The following is a 24,742-nucleotide window of genomic DNA, read 5'->3' as shown; positions in this document are numbered from 1 at the left end:
CAGTGTAAGTATGATTAGACCTTTTCTCTCTAACTAACTTAAGAGTATCAGGAAACAATGATCAACATCCACCTTCAAACCCATAGGGCCTGTGCATGGCTTCATGCCTTGCACATTTCAACACACTGTAAATATGACTCAGTGTATTTTATTTCTTGCTAGTCCATCACTTTCAGACTTACTTTCTGAACAGTAGAGAGCTTGAAATACTGGCTGCACTTTAGAATTGCCAGCTGTGTTTCCCCCATTTCAAACACACTGTCCCCCAAGTGCAAACACAGGCCACACCAGCCTGAAAAATTCTGTGCTTTATTTGGGGGCCCTGACATATTTTACATATACGTACAGACGTTTCATATGGAGAAATTATAGAAAAAGTATGATTTGAAAAAGGAGGCAATTAAGGTGAAGGTGTAAACATCTGTTTATATTCTGGTTTGGGATTTTCCCTGTTCTTCAACCCATTGTTTGCAAACAGGTAAGTATGTATAAACAGATGCCACCTGGATTTGTCACACAATTCAACTGATGAGACTGGAAATATCCAGGCTCTCAAATTAATATAAATCTTCAAAAGGTTTTGAGTAGTTGAACATCAAGTAATCCATATAGTAAAAGTCATAGCTTTGTTGTCGTTGAGAAGGAGAAAGCTGTGCAAAATACTGTTGTGTAATTTTAGTGGTAGTTCTTTCTTCATTGGAGTGACGATCTTTAAACTTGGGGAAAGTTAAATTTTGTGGAGCACCAATTAAGTGCAAGAAAAAGTTTGCATCCTCTTCCATACTTTCAAATTTCCCAACAAAGTCGTAGTCTATTAAACATGGGCTGCAAAGCCTATTGACATGATCCCAGTGTATATCCATACCCACTGGCCTATGTACATCCAGGAGATATTGAATGAACTCTTTAAACTTGACTCCAGAGCCTGTCCTTAATGCCTCTTTGGTAGCATTGACACGGTATCTGGAAATGATGGCTTTTCCAAACACCGGGTGGTAGTAGTTGTTTGGATGTTCAAACTTGTCCCGAAAGGCAGACACCAGCTTTTCAAAAGGCTCACGAATAAACAGCATCTTTGTGTAAGTGTTGAGCCTGTGGTAGATTCCCTTGTGGTCAAAGCCATCGAGGCGTTTCAGGTAGTTCCCGTAGTGGACGGTGTTGTGCTGGATGTCCTTGGTGGAGGAGGCCAGCCCGTTCAGCACCATCAGCACCCGCTTCCAGTTGGAGCAGCCTGCCTTTGGTACTTCACAGTATAAAACTCTGTATTTATCTTCTACAAATATTCTAGACACGTGGTAAGGAGTGATTATCCTTCTGTTATTACTCTTGTATTTGGAACAAGTTTCCCTCATAATCCGCTTCCTTTCTCCTTGGATCTGATAGAGACTTTTCCACTTGCTGTTGTTTCTATCCTCATATTTAAGTGTGGGCAGGTTGAGAATGGAGCTGTTCATGGAAATCAGAATTGGGCTCTTTTTAATTATAAACCTCCTCCTGCGTTTATGGAGCTTGATGGAATTAATTTCTTCACTTTTCTGTTGATCTTTCATAGCAAACATGATGCTGCTTTGCCTTCTGTCAGTGCTTTGAAGCTTGGTGGGCACACTTTCAGATGGCTCTAATGAATTGCTCTGCTTAACTGTTGCTGCTCTGTCTGCAGTGTTTTTCCTTAATCTTGTATCCTGGTTATTGCTGGAAACACAATCCTGCTGAGGAAAAAGAGATTAAACATATTAGTAAATGAGAGATTGTCACTACTTAAAGCTTGCACAACTTCATGTGGATCTTTCATAACTTTAAGAACTGTACAACAAAGCATGTTGTCATGGGCCCTCAGCACTGCACTGTGGTATGGGCTCTTCTCATCACCTTGTTCTGTGCTTATGTGAAACTCAAGGGCAGAGATGAACCTGATCTAAATTTCCAGTGAATTCTAGTTCCTATTTGGATTTAACTGTATTACTGTATTTCAGGTGCTCTACCCAGACCGTGACAGGTACTTTTGTCTTAGATTTTGTTGAAATTTCTACAAAAAGGTATCTGAGTATTTTGGGGACTTGCTTAATTATTCCAGATTTCCCCCGTTGTCACACAAACTGAAGAGTTTGTTTGTTTGTTTGTTTGATTGTTTGGACTGTGTGTTTCCCACCACCATGCCCATTTCAGTAATTTATCTTTGCAATGAAGACAGTTTGGCACAGAGTGAAGCCCGACAGGGAAGGCAGGGGGGTTTGTAGAGTTTGTGGAGTGAGATGTAAGTGTGGGCAGAGGGAAACAGGAAGGATGTCAGTGAAAACACAGAGATTTGGGACACGAGAAGTGTGTTTGGTGAGAGCAGCATGAAGGGGACATGAAGGGAGGCTTAGTGAGGTGAGCCTTGTGAACAGAGCAAGTGACACTGGGTGAGAAGCAGAAAGAGGTGAGAATGAAGCTGTGGCTGGGAATAGGTCAGCAAAAACTGAGACAGTAAAGCAGCTCTGTGGGTAAGGCCTTCTGGGACTTGCTCTTTTCCATTGGGAGATCTCTCTGTTAAGATTTCCTGCATACAGCCCAGGTGTGCTTCATTACTTCCTGCTTTTCAAAGTAGCTGAGTAAAATCCTGTCTATGCCTGTAAGATTAAAATTAGGTTCTGGTCACTGTTTCTCTATGTGTCATCCCCATTTTGAGGTCATCTGGATCAGAGTAGCATATGAATTACCATGGAGTACTTCAACAGAGGGGCATATGTAGTTGCAGAATGTTTATTACTGATCCAAAAAATTTAGTTAGAGTTTGCAATTTTAAATTTAAATTTTTGATTTTCCATATTTTCCCAATAGAATTAAAAACTGGCTTAAAAATAAGATACTGTGTGATTTTTAATTTAAATACAGTTGAGGATTAGAAGGGTCTTGCTCTTTCAGTGTGGCAGATTAAATCTTAATCAATTTTTACAAGTTTTTGTTGTCTGAAAAAAGCAATGCAAACAAGTGACAAACTTGTTCTTTCATGGAAGTTATATCTTGTCATTCTTGTTAAAGGGTCAGAGAATAATAAAGTCTCAGAAAAGAGATTCAGAATTCGTTACAAAAACATTGATGATGAACAAAAAAAATCAAATAGTATTTTGTAGGTGACTTGCTTATGTTGATAATTACTGTACACAACTTGAACACAATAGATCAATATTAAACACAAGTTTTAGGACACTTGCAGAATTGAGGCTGGATGCTCTGGTAGTGAAGGTGGTGTGCAGACTGGGAAACCAACTGATAATTTGTTATGCAAAACACTATTCAGATGTTGGGAGTGATTGTTGTACTCTACCCTAGTCTTCAGAGGTTGTTTCTGTAGTCAGAAGTGTGTTTGTCTTTGTAAATACCAGATGCATTTCTAAATATTACCCTTTACAAGACTGGCTGTAATCCAATGCTGTTAACTCATGACACGGCTGATATTTAAAGGTTATCATATTCAGGCTTCCTAGAACTGTGGACCTTTAATGACGCTGATGATGACCCTGGAGTTTTTGGGAACTTGAATGTCTTCTGTCAGTGTACAGATGCCGAAGGTGGGGCTGGAGCTGCAGAGGAGCTGTCAGTCCCTGTGATCTGGGCAGTGATGGCACCTGCACGTGTTGCTCTTGTCCTTTAACTCGGGGCTGGAGGCGGCCCCGCGCAGCCTGACAGCCACTAGATGGAGGAATTTCACCAGAATTTCGCTTTAGCCTGTTTTTAAGTACCTCTCAAGGCAGTAATTTGATCAGTGAGATTTCATACGGAATATTAATATATGCAAAGTTTACAGTATCTTTTAGCAATATCCAGTCTAGGAAAAAACTCATAAAACTGAAGTTGCATAGCTTATCAAATTCCTATTTTAAAAGGAAAATTTGCATTTTCATGGCTAAGCTTTTGATGCATCATTCCTTTTCGGTGCTTCATCTCTGGTGTAGTGGGCTTATCTGAGCCATCTTCATCCATACTCCACACTCAGAATATGGGTACAAGTTTCTTTATGTACTTCTGAAAACTTACTTTTTTTGGTTGCTGGAATCCCATGTTATATTTTATCCCTAAACAAAGAAAGAAAGCAAAGTAATTATTTAGAAATAAAAAAACATTAGTTTCTTTTCTTCTAGACTGATAGAGCAAGTGTTGTTAATGCAATGACAAATAGACCAATAAATTAATAATTAATGTATATTTCATAGTAAGAATAATCCTTGAAAGGCCTCTTTATGTATAAATGTCATTAAAATTGTGAAATGCAGTGAAAGACTCTATGACTTTCACCCTTTTACAGATGGGGAAATGGAGACGAAGAAAAGTGGAACAAAAGTGATTGCTTAACCTCAGTTAAAAGGCCAGTAGCAGAACAAGAATCAGCTGAAAGTTGTGATTCCAGGTTAGAGATCTAAAAAAAACCAAAAAAGCTGTCCTTTGTGTATTTATCCAAAGCTAGATGGCTTCTACCCTGGAACTTTGGGTAGTACAGTACTTAATCATAATAGCAGCTTGCATGGAGTACTCTGCTGTAAAGGCAACACACAGTGGAGTTACGTGTGAGATAATATTTGCACACTTTTGGAGAGGCAAACAATACAGAATCATATTTTCCCTGATCTTCTGACTTCTACAGTGATATTTACCTGAAAATAGAATAATAAAGATGTGAAAATCTTAGATGGCACCTTTAGCTGATGTGTAGGGTTTCTTTCATAACCTTTGTTATAACTTAATAATACAGAAATGGATAATGGAAACACTACTGAATTATGACATTTGTTTGGGGCTTTTCAACTGGTAGAACTGTTGTCATCACTGTCAATGTTGCTCGAAGACTTCAGTTTAATAAGCCTGCATGATGAATCCACAGCCTTTTGGACAAGGACAATTACAGCTAAAGGTCTTGCACATCGTTAAGTGAAAGCTCAGACTCATCAGGTTGATTTTCATAGTGCCAGGAAAGCTCTCAGAAACACCTTGCATGATGGTTCACATTGTGACTTACTGCACTTAAGGTAACAAGTCCAGCTTAGATCATCAGTCATGCTTTATTCTTGAAATCACATCTACAAACTGATGTTTGTATTAGACTCTAAATAAAATTGCTCTGGTTATTTCTATGTTCCAAGAGCTCCTCTGTCAGTGTTCATGATGATTTTGGTTTATGTTTGAGCTTTAACTCCACTTCTGCAATTTGTTAGCCATGAACTCGAGGTTGTGTGGGATATTGTGATTCTATGACTATTAAAAGTAAAGAGCATATTATTTTTACTTAATCAGAAATAAGCTCTAGACACCTTACAGAAGGAGTCTTAAGCCTTCTCCAAGCTGTTTCTCAAAAATGTTTAGCTGCAAATTAAAGTCAAAAGGTATCTACTAAAGAGAAATAGAGCTTGTCTGTAGCATTCCTGTGTGGGTTCTGGAGACCTGAGGCTGATTCTTCTGTACCTTTAGGCTTCAGGAGAGGCTCCTGAGCTGTTCTCTAGTTCCTGATCAGTTAAAAAATCACATTTATTCTACTGTTGTGTAAAGCATTAAGGAGCAAGGCAGAGCAGGAACCTGCTGTCCAAAACCTCCAGCAAAACCTGAGCACCAGCACTTTGGAACAACAGATACTAAAGCATGGGTGGTCTGTTTATACCATGAAAATGTTGTATTTGTCAGTAAATATAACCGCTTCGTTTTTGCTAACCCTGAGGGCCTAATTTTAAGCTATTTGAGCAGGTTGGCCTTTGCTCTAAGGCATCATTAATACAACTACTTGGTGTAGTTACCTAACTTGTAAGATGGGGATGATGTGTTCCCATTCCAAAAGTATTTTGAGCTTCTTACAGTTGAAAACTTAAATAGGTGAGGAAAGACTTTTGGTCACTTATTAAAAAAAATGGGAAGTACTTCAGACGGAATCAGTTACAAATACTGGAGCATTTGTTTTGTCCAAATTATAATGTAACTTAGGGTTAGTTTACTTCATTTGTTCTGACTTAAAGCAAGCTCTGGTACCTTGTAGCAAACTCACATACTTTGTGTAATTACCTCTCAAATTTGGTGCCACAACTAATAATTATTAATAAAATCCCACAGAACTGCAAAGAGCTGGTATGAAACCTGCGTCTTTTGTGGTTAATTATGATTATGTTTTTGTAGTAGTGTTTAATAAATATAACTTATTTGAGAGATTAATATTTTGTACTGATATGCTTTGCTTTGAAAAAATAAAAAATAAATGTTAGGAGCAGATGAGTAACCATTTAAAAAGATGGTTATTCATTTACTGGCTTTAAGATGTAATCAGAACAATAGTTCCTGCTTAATATAAATGTTTGGTGAAGCACTTGCCAATCTTTTTGATGTTTTCTGAATTTGTGGCATCTAAATTTGGCTTCTTTTAGTTGTCTTTCTTGTGATACAGTCTGTCACTTTAGATTTAAATATACATTATAAAAACCTCTTAAGTGCAATGAAGTCAGGGAAGTTATATTGCACAGATCTATTATACTAATCAAAATCTAAATTTATTGTTATATTACACCTTTACTATCCATATTTTTTACCAGGCCTGTGGGGGTGCTGAACACAGGCCCTTGATGTTATTGCCAAAAGAGTAATATTTTAGATCATAAATAACTGGTGTCTGGCAGTTGAAGGCAGTGATCACACTCTTAGGTGCCAGATGTGATGGTGACCAACATCTCACTGGTGCCCAAACACAGAGGGAATAGCAGAGACAGACTCATTCTCTCAATTACAGATTGTTATGGTGGTTTTCATGGTGTTCTTTTCTTTCCCACTTGTGTGACCATGATTTTCCAGGTTTGAGCCTGACCTGTGTTTTGTCCAGTCCTACTACACAGTGAAACCCACTGTGAGCTATTTTTTCTTTATTTTCTTTTCCAACTGCTACTAGCAACACAATAAAATGCCCTTCATCTTCCCTGTGTAATACTGTATAGCTTTACCATTCTGCTTTCTCCTCTGTTGCTGCTTCAAGACCTAATTTTGGTTTGCCTCTGGTGTTTTGCTCTGCTTTGAGACTCAACTACAGCTGAAATATTTTTAAATAAAAATGGTAAGTCTGCATCTGCAACTCATCCCTTACAGGGCTTCTGTGCACAGAATGCCCTTGTTTGCTTCATTCAAACAGATTTGTGAAATTTTCTCTGGAACAGCTGTTATGGCATTCCAGGAATATCTCTGTCAAGTGTCCTATCAACATACACCCCAGTCTTAGGTCTTTTCTCAGAGACAACAATGTGTATTTAATTGCAGAATAATTAATAGACTAGTACTCAGAATTCCAATAAGTATGAAAAAAATTTAGCTGGAAGAAGATTTTCTTAAAAATACTGATCAGAAAATTAAGATAGTTTTGTTTGTTTGTTTATTTGTTTTTAATTTAAACTTAGCTCATACAGTGTAAAAAGACCTGCCCATATCTGATCCTAATTTACTCTGGTAATTGTTTGCATATTTGAATTAAATTACTAAATAAAGAAATTTAGTTAAAGATTGCTGCCATAGTAAATTATTTGGTTTTACATCTGCATAAAATATAGGTGCAGTATACACATCTGGAATACTTTTGGAATATATAAACCTCTAAAATAAAAGTATTTTCCACAAAAATTAAGGCCTAATTAGAACAGACTTTATATGTGTGTCTATTTTAACTATGTGCTATAAATCCTTTTTTTAACATAAAATTACAGTCTGATTTGGAAAAATGCTTTCAAAAGTTCCATCTAAGCTGCACACAGTATCTCATTTTAATACAGATGGAATTAATGAGGCCAAGTAAAGAAGGCTTAGCAAAGCAGTAGCACATCTTAAATTGTACATCAGGAAAGAAGCAAACCTGTGAAGTGAATCTGCATAATCTGATCCCTCTGAGTCCCCACTGAAGCTCCAAGTGTGGTGTCACTTCCCACACATGGGCAAACTCTGACAGAGAATGCTTGGCTTAGATGCTTCATGTCCAGCCCTTGCCAGACACGTTTGGTGGTTATTCCCTTTACACTGGGGGAAATGATGGAATGTTTCTGTGGCTGTTTCCCAGTCTCCAAACTAGGCCTTTGGAGCTCTAAGTAGTTAATCATGGCTCTTTGAGCAAAGAGCTTCTTTCTTCCCCCCTAGTTTTGGAAGACATAAGAAGTTTGCCAGGCTGCTGAGGGTTGGGGTTTTTTAGTCTCTTTGAGCTTTCTTTCATGTGTGAGTTCCTTTGTAACTCAGGTAACACATTTGTCCTGAATTCTCAGCTTTTTGTTTAAATCCTACCATTGTCAGGCAAACGATTTCTAATACTTTAAATGCAATCTGTTTGAGAAATTTTGAACTCTCACTGATGGCTTATTCTTAAGCAGTTGTGGTGAAGTAGAACATTTCCCAAAAATAGAGCCTCATTGTCTCCTCTCCTGTGCTAGTCTTGTGCTAACACACCATCACTTTCAATTGTTCTTGTGCCTTTTCTGTCCAAGTCAGCTTCAGAGATCATTGGATCTGAGTGAAACTGTGGGTGTCATTTCTAAAGCAGGCAAATCTGGGGTTCCTCCAGCCAATAGGCAGCAAGCAATGCAGCCTTGTGCTCCTGCATCCGTGTCATGGGGTGCTTAGGATGGGAGCAGCCTGTGTGCACTTCAGTTGATTAAAACACGATTACTCTGGCTTTTTGTAACAGAAATGACTTTCCATCTTAATGAAGCAAGGGAGTCTCTGGACAGAAGTACTGTATGCAGGGAAAGCAATGCAATTCTGAAGGGCATAGCCTGGAAATAATTAAAAGCATTCAGTTCATCCATCAGTTTGAACAAGAAAAAATTACAAATCGGGGAGCCAAAGCACAGATCAGTACACACATTAGGTGACTTTTAATATTTGCCTCTTGAGGACTTTCATGCTGTCAAAGAAGTTGGTATTCCCAGTTGATTTGTGGCACCAGTAGCTGATCCCAGATGCTGGAACCAGCAAATCTACATGAAGTTGTTCTGAAGCACAGTCCTGAGTCACAGCTGCTGCCATGGTGTCACTGCTTCCCTCCTGATCCCTCATTAACTCCCTCATAGCCAAGGTGCTGTGTCCCTCTTGGCAGCTTAACTTAAGCCACCTTCACACATGGCTGGCCTTGGCTTTTTCAGGAAGGGAATCTTGGAGTAAAAATCAGCGTGTGCAGCTGGGTACCTGCTGTTTGTAGATATGGCTTCCACCTGAGGATGGTGTCTATGCCTACACAACATTTCTCAGACTAAATACCCAGGCTGTCTTCCTGCTGTTGTTCCCCCCTGTCTTGTTTGACACTGACCATTGACAATGACCAAATGCCAGGCACCCACAAGAGTTCCCTGCCACAGCTGGGGAGAGGAGAGGGGAAAAAACAAATGAAAGTTCATGAGTTGAGATTAGGACCAGGAGAAAATACTCCAAAGGGCAAAACAGGCTCAAATTAGAGATGCAAAGTGAATTTTATTGCCAACAAAGTCAGAGGAGGATAATGAGAATTAAAATAAGCCCTTAAAAACTCCTTTTTGTCCCCTGACCCCTCCCTTCTTCCCACCAAAAGCTCAGGGAGACAGGGCAGGGGTTTGGTCAGTTCATCACCCGAGATTTTCCACTGCTCTGGGAGAGGAGTCCTTCCCCTGTGAGACTGTGGGGCCCCTCCCACAGGAGACAGCTCTGAGAACTTCTCCAGCTTGGCTCCATCTCAGGAACAGCAGCTGCACTGCCTCTCCCAGGGGCACACAGCCCTCCCAAAGTGATGCTCTGTGGGTCACTGTGCCCTGGGGTGCAGCCCTACAAGGGGCCCCCTCTCTCCACTGGGTCTCCCACTGGATCACAGACCCCTCCAGGGATCATCTGCTCCAGCCTGGGCACCTCCCCAGGGGCTGTGGGTGGATCTCTGCATCCCCTGTGGATCCCCATGGGCTGTGGGTGGATCTCTGCATCCCCCATGGATCCCCATGGGCTGTGGGTGGATCTCTGTGTCCCTGTGGATCCCCATGGGCTGTGGGTGGATCTCTGTATCCCCTGTGGATCCCCATGGGCTGTCGGTGGATCTCTGCATCCCCTGTGGATACCCAGGGGCTGTGGGTGGATCTCTGTATCCCCTGTGGATCCCCATGGGCTGTGGGTGGATCTCTGCATCCCCTGTGGATCCCCATGGGCTGTCGGTGGATCTCTGCATCCCCTGTGGATACCCAGGGGCTGTGGGTGGATCTCTGTATCTCTGTGGATCCCCATGGGCTGTGGGTGGATCTCTCCACCCCCTGTGGGTCCCCAGGGGCTGCAGGGGCACAGCTGCCTCACCATGGTCTCACCAGGGTCTGCAGAGGAATCCCAGCTCTGCTGCCTGGAGCATCTCCTGTCCCTCCTGCTCCACTGACCCTGGTGCCTGCAGAGTTGTTCCTCTCACATGTTCTCACCTCCTCCTCTTCTCTAGCTGGAATTCAAGCTGTGCCCCCACTTTGTTGTGATTTCCTTCTTAAATCTGCTATCACAGATGTGTTTCCACCATTTCTGATTGGCCCAACCTTGGCCAGCAGCAGGTCCATCCCCAGATCCATCAGGCAATGGCTCTGCTGGGCATGGTGGAAGCTTCCAGCAGCTTCTCACAGAAGTCACCTCCATGCCCCCCTGCTACCAAGATCCAGGGCATTCAAAACCAACACACCCTTTCATAAAGGCTTTGTACCTCTTGACTGATGCCTGTTTTCTGTACATATTTTTGTGTTGTGTACTAGTCAGAAATACCATCTCTTGAAGCTGTTTATTTTTTTATTATTCTAAAAACATGTTCATGTGAGAAATAATTGGTTTGATATGGGTTGCCTTGCAAAATTTTTTATTCATCAAAGTGAAAGCAGGAGAGAAGAAGAAACAAAAATAGTAGCATTTTAAAGGAATTGAGTCCTTTTGAATCAGAACCAAATAAAATGTTGCTGTGTCATTCTGGTAAGTCCCACTACCTACACAGCTGACATTGGTAACTGAGTATTGTCTGAATCTGTGATGTTACTTTTGTCCAGAAAATTATAATTTTACATCCAGAGTTTGCAATGGGGCTGTTAACTGTCCTCTACTCTATTGTTGAGATTATAAACTGACTGAGAAAAAGATTTTTTATTAACTGGGATTTGGAAATCCTTGTACTTCTTTGACTTGCAACATAGTAATAAAACAGGTATATGAACTCTTTGAGAAAAACACATACTATTGTGTTTTTTCAGAATGGTCTTATATTCTAATATAAAGTGAATCCATCTTTTTGACTAAATTATGATGCAACTTACTCTGTTTCCATGATACCCAATAAAGGAAGGGACATGGCACATTTATATTGGAGGCTTTATTGAAAGAATAGGAGGAGCTGTTTGTGAATTTATTATGAGGAAGATAGAACTGCTTGTTTACTTTTTCTTCTTTGCTATCTAGCCATACTAATTAGAACTTGCCATTTTCTGACTTAAATTATATTCAATAAGAATTCTATAAAAAACCCCAAAAAAGTCAAGTCTGTTCTGTTGCACTCCCATTCCTTCTTTGGACCTATCCCTGGGAATACTGTTAATTAACATCATTAGCTTTCAGGCACTGTCAGCAGTTACTTGCAATTTCTATTTAATACCTTTTCGTTATTCTTCATTCTCATATTTAATATTTGCATATTGCCTTAGTAGCATGACTTTGGCAAGGACATTACACTTCTCCAGATTTATTAAAAAGTAAAAGCTAAAGTTTAAAATCTAACACTGCATTTATATTTAGTAGCCTGTAGAACTACTCAGGTAACCAGAAGAATTTCAATGGATTGCAAGCAAGCACTTCATGTAATTTGACTTCATGTAGCTAGTTAGAATAGCTCATCCAGAACCCAGAAATATTTCAAGACATTGTGCAAGTTGGACACGAAAGCTTCACTGGTCTTTCTAGTGGAGGGGGAACAAAGTAATACAGGTGGAATTTTGGACTGCTTTCATGTCACTCTGCAGAGATGTTTCTTTGGAAAAGAAAGTGCAAATGGAAAGAGAGAAGGCTGCAGGCAAAATTGAAAAAGTACATCTACACAGACATGCCTCTGAGTGCTGAAGTTCACTGCTTTGATAGTTTGACTGTAGATCAAATAGCACAGATGTGTATCCAAATGTTGCATATTATTATGTTACAATCAATTAACTGGAACTGATAAAGTTTCCCTTCCTCCTCTTCTCATAGTTGATCATTGACAAGTCTTAGTATAAGAGGTCAATATGGAACATTAAAAAAAAAATTAACACCCTGCGACATCTACAAAACTTGTTGCAGGAAGGGTGACAATTGGACAGACTTTGATTCATGCCCTGTGAGAAAGAAGCAGTTCTTGGGATGCTCAGTGTAAGTTGTTGGGCTTTTTGCCAGCTCTTTATTACCAAGCACTTGAAGGGCAGTGGCGATTTGCTGTTTGTCATTTCCCACTGGCTCTACTCTTCTTCTTTGTGGAAGGCTGTTTCTTGTTAAGGAGCTCTCTTGCACTCCTTCAGCTTCTTCTTTGTGGAAGGCTGTTTCTTGTTAAGGAGCTCTCTTGCACTCCTTCAGCCAGATTTTTGTGGCTGATGGGTAGAACCACATGGTTGCATGAGAATAGTGTGTTGAATTGATTTTCCTATCACTGAGGGAGAAATGGTTCTGCTCAAAAACTGACTACTTCCAGGATTCAGGTGACATTAGATGGTATCCAGGACTTGACCTGAGGTGCAACGTAGGTAGGAGGAGTTGAAGTGCTAGTATTGAGTTTTAGTAAGCTTGATAATTTTTAAAGGTAGGCCTTTTAAAGATGTTCCAATACTTTTGGAATTCACAATTTCTCCATCAGCAAAGAGGCAATTTGATGTTCGTGTTTTCTCCTTGGCCATGCAAAGTTCAATGAAAATTGGTAGTGGAACACCTGGAAAGTCTAAAATGGACATGCCTCACTGAAGACACCTAATGCTTCATGTGGTGTGTGCCTGAGAGGTTCAGGTGCTTACAGGACATAAGGCTTAGTCTTAACAAAGATTTATATCATGTGAACATTGAAAGACAATCTAGCAGCAGTGGGATTTGGAGGACATTTGCTCTGTTAGTTTCAGTTCACAACCCTTACCACTAGAAACTGGATATCCCAGACTGATCTGTTTGCAGCTTGGTACTGGCATTGGAGGGAAGCCTTTGGTGCCTCTCTCCCTGTGCACTCCCCAGCACAACTCTTGTCTCCATTCTACCTCCACTTGACTGTGAATACCTCAGTCAGGGAGCACAGGGAGCTGCTGCTACAGAGATAGCTGTCATCTACCCACATGGTTCATCTCTTCACTGTCCTGGTGCCTGCCTCTGCCAGGCTACACTGCACCACTTCCTTCCCCTCCTCTGCACAACACAGAACTTGGGATCTGGCAGAGAAGTAAAGGAGATGCTGCAGCAGTGGTGTGGCAGTGCACCTCAGGAATGTGGGGAGAGGAAAACAGCCTTCTGTGCGGACTGGTGAGTGTTCTGTTCCTCTACACACCTGGCTGAGATACACTGCTCTTCTAGGGGAGTCACATCTGTCTGGCAGGGAGAATACACAGATGTTCTCCATTTGGCCACTCTTCCCTGTTTCCTTCCTAGGAAGCCTGGGATGCAGGAGGCAGAGGGCTCTAGTGTAGTTACCTCTCTCTGTCAGAAATATCAGTGGTACCTGAAGTGAGAACCCTTCTGCCACTGCCATTTTATGGGCACATCTGCATTTTTCATTCACTCATAATGGCACTTGCTGGTTTTTCTAGTACTCCGGTGTAGAAGTAGTGTAGTACCCCCCCAAGGAGGGGCTGTATGCAATGAGAGATGGATTGTTTGCATATACCCTGACACTCCAAATTTGGGATACAGTTGCTATGACAATTGAATAATCTGATTTTATAAGTTAGTGCATACAAACAGCCAATTGATTGCTGAATGTGGTTAGTTAGGAATGGAACTTTCATTTAGCTGATGAAAGTGTGTGAATGTGTCTGATTTCACTGATAGCTTTTCTATGGCAATTGTTGTTCAGAGCATTTCATTATAACCACGGTTCACTCAGTACCTTGCAGACAGTTATATATGATCTACTCTCTCTGTTATGCATTGGCTGAGGGATGTCTGACACAATCTGGCCCTCTGTTTCAGTCTTCAGAGGCAGCACTCTGCCAGGTAGAGCTGTTCCTGACAGTGAAGCACTGTCTGCTGTGAGCTTACACAGTGCAACTCAACATGATCCCTTGTTTGGCTGCCTCTGCTTTGGTGCTGCCTAAACCCCAGGGCTGTAGAAAAGTGGGGTACTGCAGGCCTTTACTGACCTGGCTGTTTGTTCCACCTGAGATGCAACTCTTTTGCTTCAGATGTGGACTTCTCATCAAGCTACTTTCTATCTTGTGTTTTTGAGGATGCATAAAAGTTTTACTCTATGTGTAAACATTAGACAATCTCATTTGATGATCTTTTCATGGTCTTAGAGTTTATTGGGTGAAAAAGGAAAAAAAGATGGTTTTACTCAATTGACTGAGTTCCCTAAGTTTTATTACTCATTATTCAGAAAAAAAAAAATAAAACCTTTGTACTCTTCTGTCTGAAGACTTGCTACTCTGAGAATTGGAATTGGAAGCATGGGTTTAAAACTCCCTTTTTTGCAGTATTAGAGCAGCTTCTGCTTAAGCAATAGTTATCTATGATTGTATAGCATTGTCTTTTCAAATATGAAAATTTGGCATTCACTTCACTGGGTCCTGGATCAGCTCCTTCATGAGCAAGCAGCAATACATGATGGATTTTTACGAGCAGTGGTAAACTGCTCTCCTAATCTCTCTACTCCATGCTGCCTCTTCTCACTGTACTTTTCCCTGAAAGGATTGGGAAGTTAGTGCTGCTCCTCTGAAATCAGTTGAAAACTACCATGAGCTTGCAAAAGCAAGTTTCTTCCTGTTAAATTTTATTGAAGAAAATAATATTGGATAAAATTGTCAGTGACTTTTTTTTTTTTTTTTTTTTTTTTTTTTTTTTTTTTACTTCTGGGAGAACTATAATATAATATGAACTAAGTATGTGTTAAAAAATACATGGAGTAAACTTTTAGTCTCATTTTTCATTTCTTTGTGTCTCTGCTTCAAGAAAAGCTAAAGCCATCAGGAACAGGCATGGAAAAGAACACCACTACTTCACACACTCTCACTTTTTTCCAGTCTTCTCTCTTTGCATAAAAAGGGACAGCATTTACAAAACTGTCATAAATATCTGTAGGAAAAGATCTAATTATCCAAAAAGTGAAGATGTCAAAAGCATAAGGACAAAGAAATAAAAATGTTTTGCATCATTCTTTAGAATGAATTTAAACGTCTGTCTCTGTTTCCTCATGCAAATCCAGCCTTGCTGTTTTTTACCCCTTTTAGATTTTCTTTTTCATCTGAGGCGACAAAGGCCTTCTGGCAGGAATTGGGTTTATGCTTTTCATGCAATCTCAGACTCTCTTTTCAAAGATGCTCTAAACTTTTTGTAGAGCTGAAACAAACTAAAACTTGCAGAGGCACATCATGAGCAATTTCAGATAGCTTTTCTATACTTTTTGCTATTCAGAACATAAAGATTCCACTTACTTTGAGAAAATGCATAGCAGCATGGCCCCAAATCCCTTCCCATAACTTCTTGTGTATTTGGTTTGCTTGCACAAAAATGAAATTCTTTGGGGCATATTCGTCAGAGAATCTCTCAAGCCAATTTTACCCAGAGGAATTTGAGAAATGTGCATTTTCACTTCTATGCTTTGTATGAGGGGCAGGGGTGTAATCTTATAAGATGAATATGTTACATTAATAAAATGAAATAATTAAAATTATAGTAAGCTTAATCTGGTCTCAATCTAGTACCTCTTAAACAGAGCTATGGATTCAAATTTGGCTTGTAAACAAGATTCCAGCCTCTACTTGAGATAATTTTCCTTCCCCGCCCCCCCCCCCCCCCCCCCCATTAAGGAAGTGGGAAATTGCCAATCTGTTGACAGCAAGTGCTGGAAGAAGCAATATGAGTGATTTCCTTGGTGACTGTCAGACACTTCAGGCCAGGCTTTCAACCTACATTTGTAATAAAAGAAATACACTGTGGGAAAGATAGGCAGTGTGGTCCTTACCAAGCTTGTTTCTTGCTGGTGTGCTGAACCCAGCTGCCCACCTAGTGCTGCTGGATTAGCTTGGGGAGCTTGCTGAAAGACTGAATGATTCATTATGTGCTTTATTTTCACAGAGAAGCTATAATATCCTAGAAGTTTAGATACAGAACCTCTGGCATGAAGTCTGAATATATTTTTGCAACACTGCATCCTCAAGAGATCTTTTCTGTAATGCCTAATTTTGTATTTCATAATGGTGTGTTTTAATAAACATTTTGTCAAATCACAAGTCAGCAGATATTGTCTTGAAGTGAATTAATGGAAGAAAAATTCTGAAGTAATCTCCTGTTAGTAAATGGCTATGTATGGGTCAGGCAATTTCAGAGGTTGTTACTGTGCTCATTTTGGCTGGGATAGAAGCAATTTTCTCCGAGGTAGCTGCTGTGGGGCTGCATTTTGCATTTCTGCTGGAATCAGTGTTGAAACACAGGGCTGTTTTAGTTACTGCTGGGCAGGGCTTACACAAAGTCAAGGCCTTTGCTGTTCCTTGCCCCACGATGGAGTGGGCTGGGGGTGCACAAGAATCTGGGAGGGAACACAGTTGACCCCAAGCCATCCAGATATTCCAGTGTGTGGCTTTCCATTGCACTCAACGTGTAAAGCTGCGGGAACAGGAGGAAGAGGGGGAGGATGGACTGATGGCATTTACCCAAAGCAACCACCAACACCTGATGGGACCCTGCTGAACTTTTGACTGCTCATGGGAAGCAGGGAATGGAATCTTTGCTTTGCTTTGCTTGTGTGCATGGCCCTGGCTTTACCTGCGTCTTGGGTTAAGGCAGTTTAAGAGGCAGACACTCTGCAATGAGTTGCCTTCCCTTATAGTTTTAACTGACCCCTTTCCACCAATAAGGAGAAATGAAATACAAATATATGTAAGTGAAGAAAGTAAGTTTACTAACAGGAGAAACAGCAACAGGCAAAAATAACACTATTTATAATGATCAGTAGATACAAAATTGCCAAGGCTCACCAACTCCCCGGGGACAAAGACAGTCCCAGAAGGATGGAGTGACCCCCTTCCCCAGGGCGGCTCCCGGGGCCCCGAGGGCAGAGAGAAAATGGCTCAGCCCCGTCCCCGGTCCCCCGGCGGCGATGGGGACACAGCCGGCGGCTCCGGCAGGGCTGGAACCCGGGGAGGCTGTGCCTGCCCCGCCGGACGGGACCGCGGGGACAGCGGGGACAGCGGGGACGGGAGGGACAGCGGGGACGGGAGGGGACAGCGGGGACGGGAGGGGACAGCGGGGACGGGAGGGACAGCAGGGACAGGAGGGGATAGCGGGGACAGCGGGGACGGAGGGGACGGGAGGGGACAGCAGAGACAGGAGGGGACAGGAGGGGACAGCAGGGACGGGAGGGGACAGCGGGGACGGGAGGGGACAGCAGAGCGGGCTGCTGTGGGCCGCTCCGCTCCCCGCTGCTCAGGCACAAACACCGCCCCAGCTCGCCCGGGACACGCCAGGGCCCAGAAACGCACCCTGCTGAGAGAAACCAAGAGAGAAGCCAAAGGGAAAGGTTCTCCTAAGCTGCCTCGGCTCTGTGTTAGGACCCCAGGGGGCAGGAAAGCCCCAAGCCAAACGACTCCGCCTCAGCCCAAGGGACCCGCGGGTTTTAAAGGGGCCCAGGAACCCCCGATCCCGTTTCCAGCCGTGGCTCGGGCTTTGAGGACACAGTAACAATGTCGGGCACAGAGAGATGTGGAATACAGTAACATTTTGGGTTACCCACGGCAGCCTGTTAAACTGGCTTTATCTCAGCCAGCAGTTTTCTCACTTTACTCCTCGGATTCTCTCCCACCCCCGTGGGACGGGGCAGGGCAGTGGTGCTTAATTACTGGCTGAGGTTAAAGCCATGACAGTTAATTAATGTCGACAATATCACTTTGTGTTTTGCTGGTTATATTTTAAATGAGCTTAATTTCCAAGCCTTTGCAGCATGGGAGGTTTCAGGCCCATGTAACATAAAGTTACGAGCTTGGCAGGCTTGGCTCGTCTGGAGGCTCGTTGGGCTCATTACTGACTCTGCCTCTGTCTCCTCGGCTGTAAAATAGGAAGGATGTGCCCTCCCAGAGGAGTGCAGTGCCTGTGAGCTGATTAACCAAGAACTGGAGTGGTTAGTGCTCTGCAAACATTCTAAGGGTGCTCTCCTTAACTTATGAAATTGCTGAGAACTAAATTGCTGACCACAAGCAATACTTCTGAACAGTTACTTTTCTTTCATTTCCCCCCTAACTTCTGCCCAAAAGGTTTTCCTGTCATGTTTTGTGTCACCTTAATTGTCTTGGAATTTCTTCCAAGTTCTGCCTGTGTTTGTATGTTAACATTGATGGACATGCTATCGGCACAAACGTTTTCCCAATGGGCATACTCCTTTGACAGAATAGATGTTCAATTATCATTTTGCAATTGTTTGGCCTCACATTCTGTATCATCTGGAGTGCCACAGTGGAATAACTCATGTAGAGAATAGAAATGTTCCTTGGGAAATTTAGATTGGTGTATGTGGACCACCTCAATGACTTTTAGGGCAGGGCTTGTAAGTTTTATTTGGTTCTGCAGAGTGATTCAGATAAACTTGGATGTGGATAAGATATGTGACTGTTATATAGATTAGTTTTATTGTTTTTCTTTTTAAAATACTACTTTCTGCTCATAATCTCAAAATCTGCATAACCAACACTCTTTAAAATATGTTTTAGTAATTTTAAATATGATTTCACCTTTGTCAGTAAAATAATGCAAAGAAATCCCTGCCTGTTATGTTAAGATTACAAAGATCTAAGACTAGCTCTAGTATCTTTGCTTAAACCATCTCCTCTCTGGGTCCTCCAAAAGGAATGAGTCTGTTTTACTGCTTTGCACATTTTCTCCCTTGTTCTCAGGGTTCTCTTTCTTCTCTGTCAACACCCTGAAGGCATCACAGTAGCCAAAATGAATGTATGCAAACATCTTAAGAGAAATGCCTATTAGGATTTCTAATGTTTTGAATGTTTTTCTGCCTTCCCTTAACTGTATGTGTCTTTGTTTAAGCAATAAACTTACAAATAATTAGAAATCCAGATAGGGATTTTTTTTTTTGCCTTTAATCTACACAGGGACTGAGGAACTTGTTATTAGAGAATTATTGAATACTAAAATAAAGTAATATAAAAATGCTGGGCCAGGTGAAGAATACTGTTTGTTTCAACTGTATCTAATTATATTTACTTGTATTTAATGGCTCCTTTAACCAAATAGATGTCCAGATATTCATGACATGCAAAATGCTGCTACTAATTCAAAACTATTAAGTAAGAATTTCATTCTTCTATGCATCACCTTTATTGAACTTGAGAGACAGTAATGAACATATTTTATCCTATATTTTTATAAGAATACTGCTGATTTCATTCCAAGTAAATGTTTTGTTAATTTAACTAAAAGTCTCTTTAGTATTTTAGACGGTATGTTACAGCACTAAGAACTCAAATCTTGTTAAACATAATTTAATAAGAGCAGAAAATGTTTTAGTTGATTTTTAGTGTCCACATTCAGAGGTTAAAATAGAGAAAGTACACTTATGGCAAAAACCAATATGGAAATAGTAATGTTTTTCTTCTTCCTTTCTGTAGCAGAAGCTGTTATTTTTAATACACATGAAAAACTTCAGGTTTGAGATTTCATACTTTTTAAAAAAGTGTTCTTCTAGAAACTCATGCAGTTGATAGCTGGGTTCTGCCCTGAAAGGCAGCCCAGGCAGGTTTTTCTGTGGCTCAGTCCTGCTCAGTCCTGCTCAGTCAGCTCTCTCCGAGTTACAGTGAACCTGCCAAGCAGCACAGGCATGAAGATGTCAGGCTTGCAGCCCTTCTGCTCTGGGCCATTAGTTTTTCATTGATCTTTACCAGAATCGTTTTGGTTGGGAAGGTCCTTTGCAATCACTGAGTCCAACCATTAACCCAGCCCTGCCCAGCCCCCCCAGCCACTCCCTCACTCCATGTCTTTTAATACCTCCTGTAACTTTGCAAGCCTATAACTCTTTAAAAAAAGCTTATCACCAGATAGATATTGAAAGGAAAATCTTGATCATGGCTCTACAAAACCAATAAAACTGCCTTTATGAGCTTTTATGAAATTTTTTATTGCTCAGAGGGTCTCAGCTTCAGCAGGCAGTGAACCACATTTAGACACTAAAACCTGTTTCTCACAGTCATCTCCAGAAGTCATTGCCTCTGTGCTTACAGCACTCCAGTCCTGTGAACATGTTTATTTTCTTGTCTAAATTTCTACACAGTAAAGTCAAAATGCAAAATGTTTAACATACGTATCTACTCTAAGTGTTGCCAGCAAGTGAAGAGGTCAATGATGGCTCCTGGAAAGGGAACAAGTTCCTTTGTTTTCAGTACTACAGTAGCTAAGGCAGAAAACATTAATTTTCATTAATCACTTTGCTATAAATCTCAGTTTAATATCCATTTCAGATGTTCTAGATAAATCCTTAACCTTTCAGTTGTTCCCTCTTGTAATCCTGTATCACTGATGAATCTTGGCAGTGACAAATGGCCCTGTTAGACCCTGCAACTACTTCTATTCATGTTCTTCCTCTATGTCTTTAGAGGGAGGAGAAAGGAACAGGCCAGGGAAGACAGTTTGAATACTGATGTTTATAAATGGCATCTTTCTTTTTCTCACCTTTGTCAAACTCTGAGCCTGCCTCCAAAAGACAGAAATTCTCCTCTAAAAACAAATAAACAAAAAACCCCAAAACCAACCAACCAAACAAAAAATCAGAATGTTGAATGATAGAAACCCTTTGCTTTTCTTGGTAGGAAATTAAGCCATGTTAGATATCAATTAGTCATTCACAGCCCTGATCCTCTCAATGGATAAATGGGAAGGTTGTTTGACTTACTTTGAAATTTTTACAAAATTCTCAGGAGGTTCAATAACAAACTTTTACTTGCCAAGTTTAGAACATTAAGGTAGAATAAGTTACTTGGCAAATTTTAAAACAACATCCAAAATAAGGTACTTTGCAAACTTAAACTTAGCAAACTCAAACTTAGACAACTCGAATGTATCCAGGCACAACAAGGCCCTCACTAAGGCATTGACTGGAATTTCTAGTCTGGTGTACAATGTATTCTGAGAAGAAGAAGTTAGGAAAAGAAAGAAAGAAAGAGACAGAAAGGAGAATAGTAGAAAAGTCACCAATGGATGCAGTGACAAAGTTTTATCGTTGCAGTTTCAGTGTCCGGTTGTTGAAGTGATGGTGAAAGTGGCCGAAATCTTGATCCATCAGGGGTGGGGAAGCTCATGGAACACAAAGTTCCCTGGGTTGATACTGGTCCATGTTTGTGTGAACATCCAGGTACCTCCCCTGGGGGAGTTTTACACTGTCTGATGTTGCTCTGTGGATCCCTTTGGGAGGCTCTGATGGTTCATAGCCGCTCCTAAGACGTGGCCCTGCCTCTCCCAGCAGCACAGCTGAGCCAGGTATGGCAAAGGGCTGAAAACCTCCAGCCCTCTGTGTCAGTGTCCTGGGCCTTCCAGGGGAGTTTCTAGAGCTGAGCCAGTTGTGGAAGGGAGGTGCAAACCCTGTTCCACCTGGTAGCACCTGCTTCTGATCAGTCTCTTCCCTTCCCTGGCTCCTAACCCAGCTTGTCCCCTCTGGGCTGGGGTTCACCCCTCTGCACCTTGGGGATTCCTGTGCCCGTGGCCAGCAAAGACTAGTTGATTCTGCCAATGGCCAGTGGTTTGAGCCATTAACCTGGGACATTTTGGTCCCTCACAGCCCTCCAGATCACTTAGCTCCACCAACAAGCATGTAAAATTCTGAAATATGTACATTGTTTCCTCAGGAAGGAACTGCTATATGCCATTGAGATCACTTGCAATGAGTTTTTTGTGTTCTTGCAAAAAGTGGTCTGATAACATAGGCAGGACAGTGAGGAAGTGATGCACACCTTATAGCAACCAGAAATTCCAAAAATCTGCTCCTTTTTGCCACATAGGTGTGGGACCTTCAACAAAGCTGCCAATTGTCCTATTGGAGAGAAAACAATTCTCACTGTGAGAGTTCACAGATGTTTTGTAAGTAGCTGATTTGAATTGGAATTTACTTGAACTCTAAAACTTTTGGGTCTGCCCCAATTTTATCACCACCTGATAGAAAGACTGGAAGACAGGCATAATAACAATTAAAATTTATGAATAATGTTATTCCAGGTGACAAGGTGCAAATGTACAGGTAATTAAACAACAAAACTCTCTTCCAAAGGACGAAATAAAAAACTGTACTACTTCTTTTTCAGTTTAGATCCAGGTGAAAACAGGATTTTGAGTCAAACTTAGAGCGTAAGTTTTCATGGAATGAAAACACCAGATATATTTAAGAAAATCTCATTTTAGGAATATTCATTTTCTCTTATAATGGTATTTTCTGGAATGTATTTTTTTATGACTTTCAGAAGTATCAATATGTTTAAAAAACCCCAAATCAACCAATCCACCCACTCAGTCTACTAATGCAATATGAAACATGTCAACTAACATGTCAATTTCTACGTATTGTAAAAATTTTATAGCTAACAATATTATTAAACTGTCATGGAAGAGCACAAAACTGTTAGATATAAATATTTTTTGAACATTATCTGATAGGAAAACTTTTGTTTGGGATAATGGCAGATACATTTCAAAATCTGAGTTTAATGTAAAAAATGTCCTTTTTCCCTTGTGAGGAGCTGTGCTGATGAGCTCAGTGACCTGAGCCCTAAGGGCTCTGCAGGGCAGCCAGGGAGGGCTGGGACAGGGCATGGGGCTGTCCCCACCTGCAGCAGAGCAGCACAGGGACCTCCTGGAAACTACAGAGCCCAGGATGCTCTGAAATGGATGGGAAAGTCATTCCAGAAAAAGGTATCATGGGACAGGGCAAAGAGCAGGCTCTGGCTCCTGCAGAGAGACCTGAGTGCAGCTGCAGATACACTTAAAAGCTGAGCTCATTTCATGCCTTCAAGACCTGCCTCAGCCCCTAAAGTTCCATGGTACCACCAGCCCAATCTTATTTCAGGTTATTGGTTTAGTGGGAATAATCTTTCTTAACAAGCTCTCAAGGGGGACACAGAGCTGTATTAATATTAAGCAAAGAGCATGGAAATTCCCCATAACAATGTAGGATATAACAGGAAGCATAATGCTTTAATAAAATGGTTTTATTTGTCCCAAAAAACAATCCTGTGATGTCTCTTTGAACAATTGCAATGGGGGTTTTTTTGTGCTATTTGTTAATATATTTAGATTAGATGCTCAAGTGAAAGCCTAAACATGCTGCCATCTTCAGACATATTCAGGCAATTAGAGTGCAGCTTACGTTATTGTTTTATAATTCAAGCCTTGTGAAGTAATAAATTAAGAAACTCATTAAATTTTCAATTGCATTAATAGAAAAATTTAACTTATTAAATTCTTTTGCAAGGCCTAATAACAAAACATTGGAAATACATCTAATTTTTTTTCTATCTTTGTTAAATCTTGTTGCCCAGATAACCTCTTCCTTCAATACAGGAAAAGGAAAGTAATAGGAACATAAACTGTAAAAAATACTCTCTCTTGGATGGCGTTTAACCTTAATTCTTGTTGTCACATTTTAAAGAATTTCTGAGCAAATTTCATGACTGCCGGCCTTCCCCATAAATAGCTGCAGGCCTCTGAGCAGCTTTGTGCTCTGAGCTTGGCACAGCTTTGTTCTACCAGCATTGTCATAAATGAAGACTGATAACACTATTTTTATTTGGCAATGCATGACACAATTGGATGCTATAAGTTGAGCTATTTCAAAAAGGGTGGTGTTAAAATTCTCTCTGTTTTCACTGCAATTGGAAATTGTAAGTATATGCATTTAATGAAGCTTACAAATATGAAACTTGTCAGTGAGATACGTCTGTACTGGTAGAAATCACTTCATATCCATTAAAATCACAATGAATGGATTCACAGTCAAGGTGAATTTCCTCAAGTCATGTAGCTTTCTCTTTTTTGTACCTGCTCATGGTTAAAGCCCAAATTATTTGAAAATTAATGTGGTTACATGCAAGTATGTATATTTTTTCCACTCTGTGTTAGTATGTTCATGTCACGGCAGTACAAAAACTACAGAAATTCCTCCTTCATCTTAGTAGGTGTTGGTGGTGTTTAAGGTGTTTAAATTATTCAGTGGTTTTCTGAGCTAGTGCCAAACTGTAGTGAGACAGACAGAGAAAGGATCATGAGGAGACTTGGGATGCTTTGCACACAGTACTCACTCACTCTAGATAAGTATGTACCAAAAAATAAAAATATTTGTCTAGAAAATCAGGAGACTCAGTTGTAAAAGGTATTTTTTTCTGTGAACTGTGCACTAACAAGCTTGCTGTTGCCTGCCACCATTCCAAAGAGTCGAGAAGCTGTCTTCCATATCTGCTTGTACCTACCCAAATCATAACTATTAACTTTTTGTCCAATTAACTGTTCAATCTGGGCAAAAAAATGCCATCGGGCAAAAACTAGTTCTGTGTTTCTTAAAGCAGTTCTAGGGCATTTCCTGAAGTGTTTGCCCCAG

At 40.8% G+C, this 24,742-nt stretch overlaps 1 protein-coding gene across 1 annotated transcript in view; it reads right to left on the bottom strand.

Annotated features, from left to right (window-relative positions):
- Positions 1-509: 509 nt before the first annotated feature.
- CHST8 (carbohydrate sulfotransferase 8) overlaps positions 510-24,742 on the bottom strand; it is a 181,864-nt gene continuing 157,631 nt past the window's right edge. The window contains exons 3-4 of the mRNA XM_083870075.1: positions 4,018-4,055; positions 510-1,709 (exon numbers count right to left, since the gene is read on the bottom strand). Of these exons, the coding sequence (XP_083726201.1) occupies positions 558-1,709; positions 4,018-4,055 (1,190 nt within the window). The 3' untranslated portion in view covers positions 510-557. The remainder of the gene's footprint in view (positions 1,710-4,017; positions 4,056-24,742) is intronic.

This window comes from Zosterops lateralis, assembly GCF_965231275.1.
Source record: "Zosterops lateralis genome assembly, chromosome: 12".
NCBI classification, from domain to species: domain Eukaryota; kingdom Metazoa; phylum Chordata; class Aves; order Passeriformes; family Zosteropidae; genus Zosterops; species Zosterops lateralis.
The sequence above is the reverse complement of the archived record's forward strand: the minus strand, read 5'-3'. Positions and strand labels throughout refer to the sequence as shown.